The 16725-nt window shown below is 29.0% G+C and overlaps 1 protein-coding gene across 1 annotated transcript in view; it reads left to right on the forward strand.

The window, feature by feature from the left end:
* The window catches only part of LOC143265233 (uncharacterized), a 42428-nt gene extending 30070 nt beyond the window's left edge, over positions 1-12358 (forward strand). The window contains exon 2 of the mRNA XM_076536196.1: positions 1003-12358. Coding sequence (XP_076392311.1) covers positions 1003-1327 — 325 coding nt within the window. The 3' untranslated portion in view covers positions 1328-12358. The remainder of the gene's footprint in view (positions 1-1002) is intronic.
* The last annotated feature ends 4367 nt before the right edge of the window (positions 12359-16725 follow it).

Raw genomic sequence — 16725 nt, forward strand, 5'->3', positions numbered from 1 at the left:
TAGTGAATAATCAGGAGGGTATTTTATTTTTTACAGGAAGTATAATATTTGTACAGGAAGTATCATAATATGTGCACGTAACTCTGGTTAGAAATTCAAAGAACATAATAAAAAATGTAATTAAAAAGGTTTATTACGATTGTCGGAAACAATTATGATTAATTATAAACATTGTCGAAAACATAACTATAATTGATTGTTATTAAGATTAATTATAATCATTAACTAAAACATGATTATAATTGATTAGGATCAAAATTAATTAAAATCATTGACGATAAAACAACTATAATTGATTACTATTAAGATTAATTATAATCATTGACTAAAATATGATTATAATTGATTATGATCAAAATTAATTATAATCATTGACGATAAAACAACTATAATTGATTACTATTAAGATTAATTATAATCATTGACTAAAACATGTTTGTAATTGATTATGATCAAGATTAATTAAAATCATTGACGATAACGTAACTATAATTGATTACAATTAAGATTGATTATAATCATGATTAAACATGTCGAACAGCATAAAGATGAATATCAATCCTTTTCATTTGTGTAAATCTACCACTACGCTCATATTTTATGACACACCCTGTATAATAAATCTCTGAATTTCTTCTCCTGTTCACTCTTCCCCGACCCGTTGTCCATGAAAACCAGGGATGACCTTCAAAACCGGCGTCTACATGCTAATTATAGAATCCACCCTTGGTGTATTTTTAAAAATAAACGACGGTACAGTTTCCTGTTACGTGCGTACACATAGCAAAGTCACCCAGCAAGATCTTCCGCTTTTTCTTCTCGTCCCCAAGTTTATTACCGGCAGCTACGAATGAATGGAAGAAGCATGATAAAGCGTGTTAAAAGAGGGTGGTAGTCCATTCCTGTAGGCTGTGAAGGGTGCAGAATCGTAGGCGGGCGTCAGAAGGGAGGAAGGAGGGTGCAGAGAAGGTTTTCATTCATGAACGTGTTTTATTGTTTCAGGCACAACGCGAGTGGAGAACAGAGGAGGCCGGATAATAGCGACGGAGGAACCGGAAAGCATAAACCCGCGCAAAAGTGGAAGCCACTTCAAGCGTTTTCTGCGGCACGACCCTTCCGAAAATTATCCCGGACCAGCCAGACACGTCCTACCCTAATGCGAAATAAGGAATTCTCTGTTGACATGCCTTCCGAAAAATTATTTTCTACGAAGAAAAAGAGGCGCATTGGGGACAATCAAAGTGGCTTTCGAAATCATGGGAGCTACGTTGCACACGGTTTTGTGGAGATGAGGAGAACTGTAAAAGGTTTGCGCACGGGTGGCTGAGGAAATTATAATATTTGTGAAACTTATGAAAATAATGAAATTTATGAAAATTATGAAAATTAGGGAGATTATGCAGATTATGAAAATTATGAAAATTATGGAGATTATGAAGATTATGAAAATTATGAAAATTATGAAAATTATGAAAATTATGAAAATTATGAAAATTATGAAAATTATAAAAATTATGCAACTTATGGAGATTATGAAAATTATGAAAATTATAAAAATTATAACATAAAATTTATGAAATTTATGAAAACGATAAAAATTACAACATTGATGAAAATTATAAAAATTATTGTAATTATGAAAATAATATAAATTATAAAGATTAAAACAATTATGTTAATTAAGAAAATTATGAAGTATGGGAACTGCGAGAACTATGAAAATTATGAAAATTACAACATTGATGAAAAAGATAAAAGTTATGGTAATTATGAAAATAATAAAAATTATGAAGTTAATGACGACTATGTTAATTAAGGAAATAATGAGAATTATGGAAACTATGAAAACTATAACATTGATGAAAATGATAAAAATTATGGTAATTATGAAAATAATAAAAATTATGAAGGATGTGACAATTATGTTAATTAAGGAAATTACGAAGTATTGAAATAATGAGAATTATAAAAACTACGAGAACTATGAGAATTATAAAAACTATGAAAACTATGAAAATTATGAAAATTATGAAAATTATGAAAATTATAATTTAGAATATTATGAAACACTTAAGCTATATTTTAAAGCTATGTTGTTATGAAAACTATGAAGACTATGAAAACCATGAAAACCATGAAAATCATGAAAACTATGAGAACTATGAGAACTATAAAAGCTATGAAAACTATGAAAATTATGAAATTATAAAAATTGTGAATTATTATAAAATCATTAATCAGTAAAAATTATTATGAAAAGCATAAAGCTAGAAAAACTATGGGAATTTTAAAAACTATGAAAATTACAAAAACTCTGAAAACTATAATAGTTATAAAATATTACAGTTGTGCGTATTATGAAAACTGCATTAACTAGAAAACTATAAAAATCATGTGAAGAGTATGAAAACTATGAAAACAACGAAAATTTTCAAAACCACAAAAACTATGAAGATTATTAAAATTATTATTAATCTATGAAGATTATGAAAAAAGCACCATTTTACATTCGAATAAATTATTTGATTAAATACAAAATATTTGTAAAATGTTGTCATTACTAAATCAAATGGAATAAAATTGATATACAAATTAAATAATGCGTCAAACTGACATGAAACAAGAATGAAAATAATTGGTATTTTCGTTTAAACTTGATGGAGCATTAATTATATATTTGAAGATATTGGTAATAATGTATAATGGAAGAAGAATATTTTATTGAACGCCATTGCATAAATCGTGGTTGTGCTACTTACAGTATTTGCCACGCCCCTGTGCTGCAACCTTAACTTCCGGCACCACCTATAATAAACCCTTTAAGCTCCCCTGTGCATCGCACACCCCTCCTCTTCATCCCCTATATCCAGGGTCGTCCAAAGTTCAAACTCTTACGACGGTCAGAACTTTTTCCGTTTCGAGAACTGGCCCATTGGTACATTCCCTGACAAAGTTTCTTTCGTAACGGAAACCATCTCGAAATTAAACCGTGAACTCCCCGAAATTGTGTCACGTTTCTCGACTAGAAATATCTCTTTGAATCACAAGCCAAAATCTATTCGGTCAGAAATATCTCTTTGGTTATATATCTTTGGTAAAATATCTCCGAAGTTTTTTTATCTGATTCGCTCCACGAAATATGGAGAAAAGTTCAGAACACTGAAAACATTTAGTTGAATAATTTGAAATTTGATCAATTTACCAAGAAATTTTGGGTAAACCATTTAGACGACCACGCTGTATGAAGATTCATTTATCAACCCTGAAGATTCCTGATCTTGGAAATTCGAGGAAATTAAGGAGATCTGCAAATTCGGATTTAAAACTGCTGTAAAATTCAGCTTCGAAAATGAGTTAATGTGATATTCGGTTTTAGAAATGATTTAATGTAGCATTCGGATTGGAAAATGAACTAATGTGAAACATAGCTTCAGTTAACTAATTACAAATTCAGCTGCAAGAATGAACCTACGTAACATACAGCTACAAAAATGAACTATCATGGAATTCAACTGCAAAAATGAACTATCATGAAATTCAACTGCAAAAATGAATTAACATAAAAATTCAGATTTAAAAACGATCTGACATGAATTACAGCTTCAGAAATTAGCTAACGTAAAAGTTCAGCTTCAAGAAGGAACTAACATAAAAATTCAGTACCTAAAATGAACTAACGTGAAATTCAGCTTCAAAAATGAACTAACATAAAAGTTCAATATCAAAAATGAACTCAGGTGAATTGCAGCTTCAAAAATGAACCAGAGCAAATAAAACTTGGTTTCAAAAATGAACCACTGAGAACTTCAGCTTCAAAAATAAATTAAGGCAAAATAAACTGATGCGAAATTCATCCGAAAACTGAATTAAGGTGAAATTTATGATCAAAATCAAGGCACACATAGTGATTTAAAACATAAGGTTTGATTAACGAAATAACATTCTATAATGGATTTAGAATTAAAGTCAGGTAGGAACACAAAAAAATATATTTTAAATTTCTTCTGCGAGACAGAAAAAGAGGTATACCATAGGGTCTGCGTAAAAAAAAATAGATTATTGGAAGTTCAATAATTTACAATTAGATCGATGCAACATATTTGTTATGTTTATACGAAATTTATAAAATAGAGAAACATAAAGTTGTAGATAAAAAAAATATACTAAAATCTGAACTAACTTGAAATGATTTGAATTGGTTCAAATTTGATGGAAACTATTCATAAATTCAAATTGTATTCAAATTATTGAATTCAAATTTGATTTAACTTGATTTTACATTCAAATTTAATTTAATCGATACAAATCTTTCTACCTATTGATTACATAGAATGTTAAATTCAAAATTGGGCTCCATACAACATACGTTAATCTGTTATAAAAGAGAACAAAAAATGACTATGAAAAAAACTGAAGGGTACTGGTTCGACATTTCAGTGATTAATTATTAATTGTATATTACCTAAATAACCCTCTATTTGAAATAAATTTATAGGACTCAAAAATACAAAATTATGAACAAAAAAAAGGTTTATATTAATATCTGTAAATATTAATATATAACTGATTGTATTCAATCAATTTGATGTTATATTGGATTCAACATGCAGGTATCAATTTTTGCAGTCTTAATTATCTAAAGTTCCAAATTTTAAAATGAACTGGTACAAAACCTCAGAAAAAATGTGAAAATATTCAGAAAGGTATACAAAAAGTAGGGTGGTGGTGGTTTAATCAAACAAATTTTTTTTAATTTTTTTTATTGGGCACTCAATACATTCACTCTTACCAATAGATATTCTTTTTTTAAATTAAATACAAATAGCTATCAGAAATTGAATTTTGCCTTTCTTTAAGAAAAAAATGTAATTTTGCTAACATACTATGATTTCTAAATAAATTTGTTTTAATACTGGAATATTATAACAAAGTACATTTGCAAATAAAAAAGCTTTTAAAATAACCAATTCGCATTTGCATTTCGCGAATAACATTATTAGGTTAATAAAATCACTTATTTTAGCCCTTCGTTTTATTTTGTTACAAAGATTGTACTACACAAAATAATGTACTATGAAATTATACTTTGATAAACATAACTACATATTTTTTTATCAGTGAAATTATCAAAAACACTTCCTGTTATTTTTAATAACAACTTTACGTAGTATTCTAAACTTCGTTGAAAATTAGCAATAATATACAATATATTTCTTAATAAATTTTTAATACAGTAAAGAATTTATTCATCATTATTTTCTTATTATTATACAAAATCAAAAATATTCTTCTCTGGAAAAACTGATGAAATCACACAACGAACGGTTAATATGTCAATCCTTTTATCGGAATTGCTTGATTAATAGCAACAAATAGTATTTCTATGCTTCATTCGTGGTACATCTTATTGACAATTCATTTCTCAAATTTATACAAAACTTAGTAAATGGATTTGTCAATCAAAAGTGGCAGTCTCTAAAATATTTTAAAACATAAAATATAATAAAAATTTTAACCCGATTCGTTTCTCAGCATAGAGAACAAAATATACAAATACTCTATTTTTTAAAAATGAAAATTTTAAACATCACCCTACTGAAAAATGTATATTAAATATTATCAAAACATCACTCACCAATTATTTGTGGTCCTATTTAAAATAATTTTACAAATTCTACAAATACAAATTTGCAGATCGCAAAAATATATCAAAATTTATACTAAAATCTTCAATTATATCGCTGATTATATTGATAGTAGCACAGCTCTAAAAATTTCAAAGTTTCTATTGAATTCAAAATCTGCATATTTAATCTATCCATTGTAATTATCCATTGAATAATAAATTAACAAAAATGTTAATCGATAGGGGTTGTATTTGAAATATCCAAAAATATAAATTTTTACAAACCTAACCTCTAAAATTTACTCGATCAGTTTTATACTAAAAAAATTCGTGACTTAAGTTTATTAATTATTAAATAAAAAATACAAAAATATCAATATACAACATGTAAGAACATAAAAACAATTTCTTTAGTTTTAATTTCTTTTAATTACAGTGTACACTTTTCGAGTTGTTGCTCTATCAATTCCAGGCAATTCAACTAACTTTCTACATCAAATTTAAAATAGTAAATTCAAAATTGAGCCCATACAGCTTTCCACTAAAAATCAAAAACAATATATTTAAGTAAAATTCTACAAATCCAAAATTCAAAGTATAACAAATCAATGGATTAATTTTAATTAATCTGAAGTTACACAACTAACAAATCTGTTGCATCGATCTAATAAAATCGAGAAACTAAACATTTAAGGTACAAAAGAATCGAAACATATTCGAGCAAAAGTGTTAAAATGCACGCGTTATAAATTTCCAATGTAAAAGACGTGGCAGAAGGAAATATCTCTCCGTTTTTAAGACGAAAGAAAGAAATGGTCCCGGCTTTCCAATTAGCATTCTTACTCCTGCCGGCTGCAGGCAAATGTCGGCTTTACGGGGGTGGCGAGAGTGCAACATAAACCGCGCGATAAAACGCTGCTGGCACGTGTATATCACCCACACAGAACCACTTCTTTTCCATTTTAGTTTCTCACGCGGTCCGGGTAGAAAGCGGTAAAGTAGAAATGGCAGAAACACGGCCAAGAAGAGTTTATAATGCTCTCCTCGTGCCGCTTCAACGCTCCGCCACTTCCTCGACCAACACTGAAGGGTGGTTCTCAAAATTCTTACCCTCTCACAATTTCATTTCGTAAATTTCACTCTCTTACAAACAGTTTTAAATCGTTTCCTCATTCATTTACGTTACTTGAAATCTGAGAATTTCAATGAAGGGTAAATATTCTTGCAAAAACGCTACAAATTTAAACTGTTACGATCAGCAAGAATGGATGAGTTCAAAAATTGTTTGAGCTTCGTCAATGTGAATGATGAGAGGAGAAAACGAGTGGCTACGGGCAAATTTTTAATAAAAATTGTTGATTGTTTTAGAAAATTGCAGCTAATGCAACTAAATAGAAAATTGCTATTAAAATTGAAAAACTGGTTCCTAATGACCTACAAGATTGCGATCTCAAAAATTAAGAAAAAACTAATTGCTTGAAACAAGTTTTCTTCATAAGTTTTAACAAAAAATTTGAATCAACAATATATAAACAGATTACCAGTATACAAACTTTTAAAAATTAATTTACAACATTAGTAAAATATTTCAAAACTACTTTCTGATTCAAAAAGAAAAGCTTGTGAAACTTCATCAAAAAGTCAAACCTCCATCAACAAATATACATCAAAAAATAATTTCTATTAAGACAAAACCTCAGAAATTTTGATAAACGAACACATTAGAATAAAAGCACCCTGTCGTTCACCAACAAAGACCAACCAAAAGAACCTCACCAGATACCCCTAAACTCTAGAACCTAACAAAATTGAGAAACATTATCAATAGTCCAATCACCAGTTCTCTTAATTCGGAACACATAGAAAAAGAAATGGCCGCGAAAGACGAGGGTTGAGAGTCACGGTGAAGACCGAGTTGTTTTTAACCCTCCGCGAGAAATTCACGCGGTGCAGACGTGAAGAAAGCAGAGTGTCTAGGTTCACGGTCTGAGAAAAGCATGGCAGGGTGAGCATTTTGCCCGGCAAGCCCCGCAGCCAATTCGTTTTTCTCCCCTTTTCTTTCGCGCCCAACGCGGCGACTCTTTCGAGCGGCCAACGCAAACCGAGAACACCGCCGACAATTCTGCGGACCTGCTAATTATTTAATTATTTATTTACCGGGTTCATGTAGTTGGATTATAACCGCGCAAGTTTTCATTCTTTATCGCGGCCCTATGGCTACCTGGTCGACTAATTGTTTACTAAGCGGCCCTTTGCTGCCAGACCTCCTCTGCTAGAGGACCCACGGTTTTAAACAACTTCCAGGCTATTTGAAACGACAACGAATGTGGCTATTTTATTCATGCGCTATTTGTCGTGTTTTTGTGAATGAATGATCGCTTTGCAAAGTTGATATAATTAGAGGTGATATAATTTGTATTGGTATTTATTTTGAAAATCCAAGCTTTTGGTAAATGTGATATAATTCGGGTATCATTCTTTTTTGATTTATTTTGAAAATTCAATTAAGGTGTTAGGTTATTACAAAAATTGCAAAAGGAACAAAATGGTATTAGCACTCTTCGGTGAAGTCATAATTCGAGTTCTCTTTATTATGTGTTTTGGAAATTTGTACAATTTAGGATGATCATATGTTAGGTTGAAACAAAAATAATTACGAAACGAATTGCTTTATATTAATATGTTCAATAACAAAATCATAAATTGAGGATTGGTCTTTTTATCAAATTCTGTTTTGGAAACTTATGGAACTCAGATGAATATAGGTTGATGCAAAAATAATTGCAAGATAAATTAAGTAATATCTATATTGGCTACAACGGTCTCCCTGGAAAGCAGGGGTGATCTGAAGACACAGAGGGTGCAAGGCTCTCGAGAAAGAGAATTATGTATCCATTTAAATACGGTAACTTTTATTTGTTTATTCATTTCATTCCTTTATTTTATGTATTTTGTTACTGTTATTTTTAACACGAAAAAATGTTACATCTTTTTATTACTGAAAAATTGCAACTTAAAATGTTTGTTACGTTCAGACTCCTTTATAGAAAAAACTTATTAATAGGAAAACAAATTCAAATGTGTTGTCATTTGTGGATGTTTCTCTTTTGTGTCCTCACAATGCAAATGATATTTTATTTTATGAAAATGTAAGTGTATGACAAGAAAAATTTATTAGATAAAATTAATAAAATAAAATAAATTTGAAAATATTGAGAATGTGTCGTAAAAAGAAAGATGTTTTTAAGAAAAAATATTCATTAGTTACAGAAGAGTTGGATTTATTTTCGCGTTGAGGGACCTGTTGTAGCCACTAACAATATGATTATTATAAATTGATATTTGTTAAGAAAGAAAATAATGACATAATTGAAAATGATTGCGGTTTTTATTATCTCAAACTTAAATGCTAATTTTTGAAGAAACTTTTTTATTTGTTAATGTGGCATTCTGAAGCACGAAATTCATTGCACCAATTTATGCTAATGTTATACTGATATTGTTTGCACTGCACAATTCTTGTTTGCTTTAGAGTACCAAATTATAAATAGAAAACAAATACAAATGACATTATTTTATAAGTTTTAAAAATGAAGAGAAGGGAAACTAAAAATATTTATTCTACAAACTAGATTTATTTTAACTCAAATTGTTAATTACTAATGCTTGTAAAACTTTTTACAATTGTTTAATTACTAATGCTTGAAGCATTTTATTCTTAATGTCCAATCTTTTTAAACACGATGTCGATATGTTCTAACAATAAATTTTATTTTGATTTGACAATAAGAACCTGATGTTTAATTTGTAAAAGTAAAAACCGCAATTATTTTTGCATCAATCTAATATTGCAAATTTGCGATATTATATAAAAGCAAAACAAAGAAATTGTATTAGGTTGGCAACTAAATTCGTGATCTTTTTTTCTAAACTGCTCAAATTCTGTGACAGGAAAATAAAATATGTAAGGCCTAAGGTAAGGTAAGTAAGGCAGGCCTAAGGTAAGTATGGCAATTATTAGCTCGAATTTGCCATTTATTTGAATTGTATAAATTAACAAATAGTTATTATTAAATATTCTTGATAAATGATTATTAATAAATATAAAAAATGTTGTAAAAGATTGTTAATTTGAATAGTGTTTACCTGAATAAAAAATGGTAATTTATTGAATTTTAACGAACATGCAAAATAAAATTTAAGGAACACGAATTTAGTTGCTAACCTAATAATTCAAGTAACTAGAACTCGTGGAAACAGTAATTCTACTGTTCTCAAATTTATATCACTCGAAATACGTTCTCATAAATTTAAGTATTTAAATATTTCTTTCAAATGTTTAATTCAATTAACACGTTGAATACTTTGAGGATCATTGGCTGGCATCACGAATTAAAATAATCGAGATACAAAATGTCATTTAAATTTAAAGTCATTTTATTATTGTATTATTTACAAAAGATATCAAAAATAAAAATCTGTATCAAAAAATTATACTAAAACTATATTCAAAATATGTAATTGTAATTACAGTGTACTTTATATACAATCATTTTCACCGCAGTATTCAATGTGTTAAATTTCACATTCATTTTGTTAGTATTTCATTTGTATCGGAAACAAATTATTTAAGAATAATGAAGAAATTTAATTATATTAGCAAATGAATGGAACAGTAGAATTCAAATGTGGGATTGAAGTTTTTATACAAAATTTACTTAAAATCGAACAACTGCTCTTCTGTGAACCGTCAATTTAATTTGATTAGTCTGCTATTTAGGTTAAACTAACCCTAGACTTTTTAAATGAAAATTATCACTGCCTTTACAAATTCGAAAATATTGAAAACTTTTTACTTTTCTGAGATACAACGTTTCCAAAAACAATGACTGTTTCTTATATTTTCAAAACTAACACCAAAAAAGTAATTGCATTTCAGTAAAAATTTTGTCTTAAGAAATGTGGAAATTAAATGTTTATTTATATGAAACAGAACATGAAGATTAAATACTTACTTGCTGAAAAATACATTATCTTTCTAGGGTTAATTCATCATTATATATCTCACAATGTAAAAAAGAAACATATTTTAACTCTCTTAAATGGTAAGAAAACAAATGAGGACATAATAGTTTGCATTTTAAAAATTTATTTTAGAATCGATTATATAATATTACTAATTTGCAATCTTATTTGAAAAAAAAAAATGAAAAATTGCAATTACAGGAAATAATAAATAAGATAATTATAGGAATAATGAAATTAATGTCAGACAGTGTAAACAATTTTTAATAAAAATTGCCAAAATAATTATTGAAATATTATTTTCTAAATCAAATACAAATGCAAAGTGCAAAGAAAATACGAAATTAATGTTTCAATAAATTTTTGTTATAAAATAAATAAACTGCTGCTAAGAACATTAAAATAATTATTCAAAAATGTGTCCAAAATCAACGTAAGCAAACTGTACTTTTAATAACTGAAAATCAGAATATTTAGAAAAGAAAATAAAAAATGTTATTTTCTGTTTAATCAAAAAACCATAAATAGTACTTTCTCACCGAAACATTGTTATGTATATAAATTTTGTTAAAAGACATTTTATACCCTGTTGAAACGGCAAAAATAATTGTATGACAGTAATTTTAATTTAAAGAAATTAGAACAAAGAACAAAGTTAAAATAAAATGGTAAGTATTAATATTAAAATAATTTAAACAAGAGACGAAATCAACATAATTAAGGTAACATGTTTCATAAAAACTTTCTAACAATTTTTGAATTTAAGCAAATTAAAAACGAGAAAGTACATTTACCTTTTTCGTTGTAAACTTTTGAAGTTGCATTATAAATCTAAATTTGAATCAATAATTAGCAACATCTCGCTAAAGTTACAAAAACAGTCGTTCAATGCTGCATTTGGAGTCACCATAAACAAATACTTTCCGCAAAAACCGTAACAAAATTTGAAAATCAATTTAATTTCTAAACCGTGGGTTCCGCTATGCAACTTTATCCGAAAAATTTAATTCGCGTCAAAAAACATGCGATCTCCTACAAAAATTGTAAAAACCGTCCAAAAGTATTTTAAAAATCAATGTAAACGTCCATCAATTATAGCAAATACATTTATTACAATAACTCTTCATTTATTCAATAAAAACTTTCAGAAAGAATAATTTCATTAAGTTACAAAAAAAATAGTTCGATCTGCAAACGTTCAATTCAAATATTTCACGAACAGAAGAGCGATAATCTGAAACGAAGGATTTAAATGTACCGTTAATCGTCAGTTATTAACTGATTGACTCGTATTGAAATTAATATAATGAAGCGTTATTGATATCGTGTGAAGTTATCGGAAAATTGAACATAAGAATGTAAATTATCCGGAAAACTGTTATTTTCAATAATTCGGTACGCATCGGATCGAATGAAAGTGGAAATAATTAAAAGTGGTCGTGTCGATTGAAAGTGAAATTAATGCTTTAATTGATGGGACGGTTTTAATAATTTTATGAAGCGCGAATATCGCGTTTGATTCAAACAAATTCAATAGCGTTAATCAGCGTGTCGTTTTCCGCGATGAAAGGTAAAATATTTCGTGGCTGCGAATAAACGCAGAATTTTGCGGTGTACACACTCAATCGATATTATTGTGCAGAAATTATTTGATCAAAAATTAACGTTTATCTCCGACTACGTGCTTAATAAATTATTTATACAGTACACGTTTCGTTTAATTCGAAACCACAGTTTTCCCTTCATGCGTCCAATATTACCGGTATCACACCCTTTTTATTTATGTAACATGTACAAATTAACTGTAACACGCTTTTGTTTTGTAAATAGAAGTTGAACATTTCATGAGCTTCTATGTAAAGGTAATAAAATTTTGATAACTTAAAAAATGGCGTTTTTAATCATTTTTTTCCCCTATTGCGAAATTCTTTCTCTAATACACATTTCCTTCTAATTTTGATATTAGAAATTTGGTAATTCGCAGATTTGGAGGTTTGGAGGTTTGGAGATTTGGAGATTTGGAGATTCGGAGATTCGGAAGTTTAGAGATTTGGAGATTTGGAGATTTAGAAACTTGAAGATTTAGAAATTTAGAAATTTAGAAAATTAGAAATTGAGAAACTCTGAAGTTTACAAATACAAAAGTAAAATAGAAATTCCAATTTTAATTGAATTTAAAACCTCTAACATCAGTTTATCCCCATAACCCTATTAATAGAACATTTTACCCAAAATGACCATTACCTACTTTACCTGAATAAATCTCCCTTCAAATTCTACCTTAAAAATAAAAAATTCAGAATTTAACTTGATGGACAAATTTTTCCAACATTTTCTAAACTCCTAAAAATTCCTCCTATATCCTACTCTTAAAAATGATCATAAATTTCATGATATAATCTTTCATCTTATTATTACTATTACTATAAATTTCATTTACTATTACTATAAATTTCATGATATAATATCTCATCATTACGATTCGACGCATATCAAACGCAAACCGAAATCTACATAAAAATCATCTAAACCAACTAACACAAAGAGCACGTACGATTCAACCCCCCTTACTCTTATTCTCATCCAGCTTCGATCATGCACTGAAAGCAAACTGCAGCTGGACCAACAACATCTGCTGAACCGGTTGGTCATCTCGCGATGTCCAGTTTGCATTCAACGGAATTTTCCACATATTTTTTTATTCATCGACTGGTCCGTTCGTCGTCCACGACTGGTCCAGGATGCTGGAAGAATCCCTTCGCGTTTCCGCGACCAGTTCGTCCAGTAGTGGCTGGTTCGTGTCCAGCCACCCCTCTGCGGAGGGAGAATACTGGTTTTCAAAAGCATCTCCTTTGAGTTTTACGTCTTTGCACGAGACATGAAATTCACGTGGACAGTTTGCATTGTGCTAGTGAATGGAAACGGTCTGATGAATATTACGAAGGTAAGTGAACTTATCTTTACATGATTATTCTATATTTCTGTTTGATATCCTGAATATTTGAATCGCAGTGTATTTCGGTTTCTTTCAAAACTATGTTGAATTTTCAAAGTTTATTTACAAATTTTATCTTTTGTCAGAATTAAATATATACGTTTATATTGCTTAACTAACGTGATATTCAATTGTTTATTACAATGCAACCCTTACTTAAAATCACTTGATATCACGTAATTTCATATCACAGATTTATTCTTTGACATTCATTCCTTTGACTTATAACATGTAACATTCATTCGATTGGTGAAAATTAATATTGGACAATACTCGTCTAATCATTCATCTAATGAACAATATTCATTCGCCTAATAGTTCACCTCTGATCAGAGATTCATTCATAAATTCAAGCTCAACATCTAATCATTCATCTACATTCATTTTTATTTTGATAGTACAATTTTATACTTTATAATTGATAAGGGACCTTTGTTTAAACAATTGTAAATCAGAAACGTGATTTAACACAATTTATTATAAAATTCATTTGGAGATTTAAGATAGAATTTAGTGAAATTATAATGCTTCATATACTTGATTAATTAATTTAATTATCAAGTATCTATATAGTTTGGATACATATAGGCATCTATATAGGTTAATATTTATTATAAAGTGTTTATAGAATTTAATTAATTAGGATTTTTCTGGTGAAAGATGTATAAATCAGTTACCGACTTTGTCCACTGGGAAACGATAGCAAAAACTTACTGCTTTCTCGCGTAGGTGGCTCTAGTAAGACAAGGGTTTATTTGATCAATAATTCACTCACCTCGCACGCGATTTTCATCACAAAATGGCAGCGTACCGCCATCTCTTAGAAAACTGCTGGACAATGTGCTCTGTTATTGTCATTTTATCAACAATTGTATTTTCTAAATTTTGTAGATTGTTTTTTGTTACTTTTTCTAATATTTCTTTTAAAAATAATTCTCCTCTACAGGTTATATGATTTCAATTTTAAATTTTCGTTCTCTTTCTCGGAATCTTATATCATTTCATTCGATACTTAGTGTTGTTTCAATAAAAACAATTTCCGCATAAAAATATTTCGTTAAAATACACGCTTTTCTATTTCGAAAGTCAAATTGCATTAACTTCAAGTTTACTTAAATTTGTTCAATGAAATATAAATATTTCAATGATATATATAAAGATATTTCAAGCTTCTTACCAAATTTAGGAATTTTTAAATGACTGTATTTGTTTCTTTCTTTAAATATATTTCCTTTTAAATACTTTTGAATTTAAAATTAAAATTAATCTTTTGTAACGCTTTTACAAAATAAAATTACTGCATCCATGATAGATTTTTTGTTTTACATTTCAAACAGTGCATTCAAGTTTTTTTGTAATAATTTATGACTCAATTGTGTATACATTTTCAACGCTTCCACCATTCAAATTGTTAATAATTAAATAATACATATTACTACAATTTGCACCAAACAACTGACAAATGAACTTAGGTCACTTTCAAAATAAACAACTCATTTAGTATTTACATATTTGCATTCTTAAATAAAGTTTAAATTTAAAATTATTACAAAATTTTCACAGTTCACTTAATGTTATAAATCTTCATTGTAAATGTGAGATTCTTTTTGTTCATTTTTCAGTAAAAGTAATTGTATGACATTGCTTAAAACGAATTTGGATACAATTTGTAGTTTGGAAACTGTATTTCCTAAACTCTATTCCATTTTCAATACATCACTACAAGTGCAAAGTTAAAACAGTGAAAAGTGTTACAAATTTTTAGTGTTCCATGCAGAACATTTTTCTGTTATAAATGAATATATTACTAACTTTATTTTTGTGTAATTAATTAACAGAATATAAAATTGAAAAGTGCAAGTCCTTTTCCAGTTAAACTACAGTTAAAAATATTGCAAAAAATTGAACCAAATTAAAATTCGTCAAATATAGCGAAAATTTTTAATTCTATTGCAGTTGGTTGCAAATCTTGATCTCACCATCAAAAAAAAAACATCTGAAATATATTATTCATAACACATTTCTGCGGTTGTGAAAAGTGATGAATAAACGAATAAGTAAAAATTCATATTTCGTGAGTACCTTTATTTACGTTTCCTCTTTTGAGGCATGCATCGAAAACTTGATCACTACTACTATTTCTGTGGATAGTTAATGCACCCTGGTTCATTAGAAACTAAGAATTACTGAAAGATTTGAAATCTGCTACCGTTTAGGACAAAATTTAACGCATAACCAGTTACAAAAAAAAAAGACGCTAAATATTTTAGTGATTTACAAGTTTGAGGGTTTAAAGGAAGAAAACATCCCGTGGACCTAACATCAAAGAAGTATTGCTTTAATAATTACTCCAAAGTAGCTTCAGATATCCACTCGTTATCTACACAGATACCAAAACTCGCCAAACGTCTCCAAGACAAACGGGCATGAAAGAAAGAGATGATAATTTTTTTTGCAAAATACTGAAAATTGACATGTTGCTATTCCGTCGGGCAAAAGATTTTCTTCGACCCCTAATTTAAGGAAAGTGGCATGGCACAAACGTCGAGATTAATTTACTTGAAGTCGGTCAATCTTAAGGCGACAGCTGCTGCTGAAGGAATCCATTAGTAGGCTTATGGCGTCGGCATCTTTCCTGGGGTAGCCAGCACCACCCCCTCAAGGATGGCAGAACTCTGCTTTTGTTCGAGATAATAAGCCACCACTGTTGAGATAGGTGGATCTGTCCAACGACCTTATTGTCCATCGACCCGCTTTGCTTCGAATATTCGCGATAAGAGTGAAATTCTCATGGAGTTGTGAACCCACGAAACCGGCACGCCTCGATTTCACCACTGATTTTCAACCTCTTCACCCTCGTGGCAACGTGGCTACGATTTTGATGACGGATGCTGAGATCAAAATCATTCTTGACGTTTGAGAAAGCGATGAATATACAATCACGTGTCTCATGTTTAGTCTTTTTTTAAATATATGGGAATGTTTCTAATAAATGAGGTAAATAATTGTTGCAAATCAAATGGTAGATAATAACTTGATTTGATGATATTAGAAGTAAAATGAGATTTGTAGCACACCA

The sequence above is a fragment of the Megachile rotundata genome, chromosome 10 (genome assembly GCF_050947335.1).
Source record: "Megachile rotundata isolate GNS110a chromosome 10, iyMegRotu1, whole genome shotgun sequence".
Classification (NCBI taxonomy): domain Eukaryota; kingdom Metazoa; phylum Arthropoda; class Insecta; order Hymenoptera; family Megachilidae; genus Megachile; species Megachile rotundata.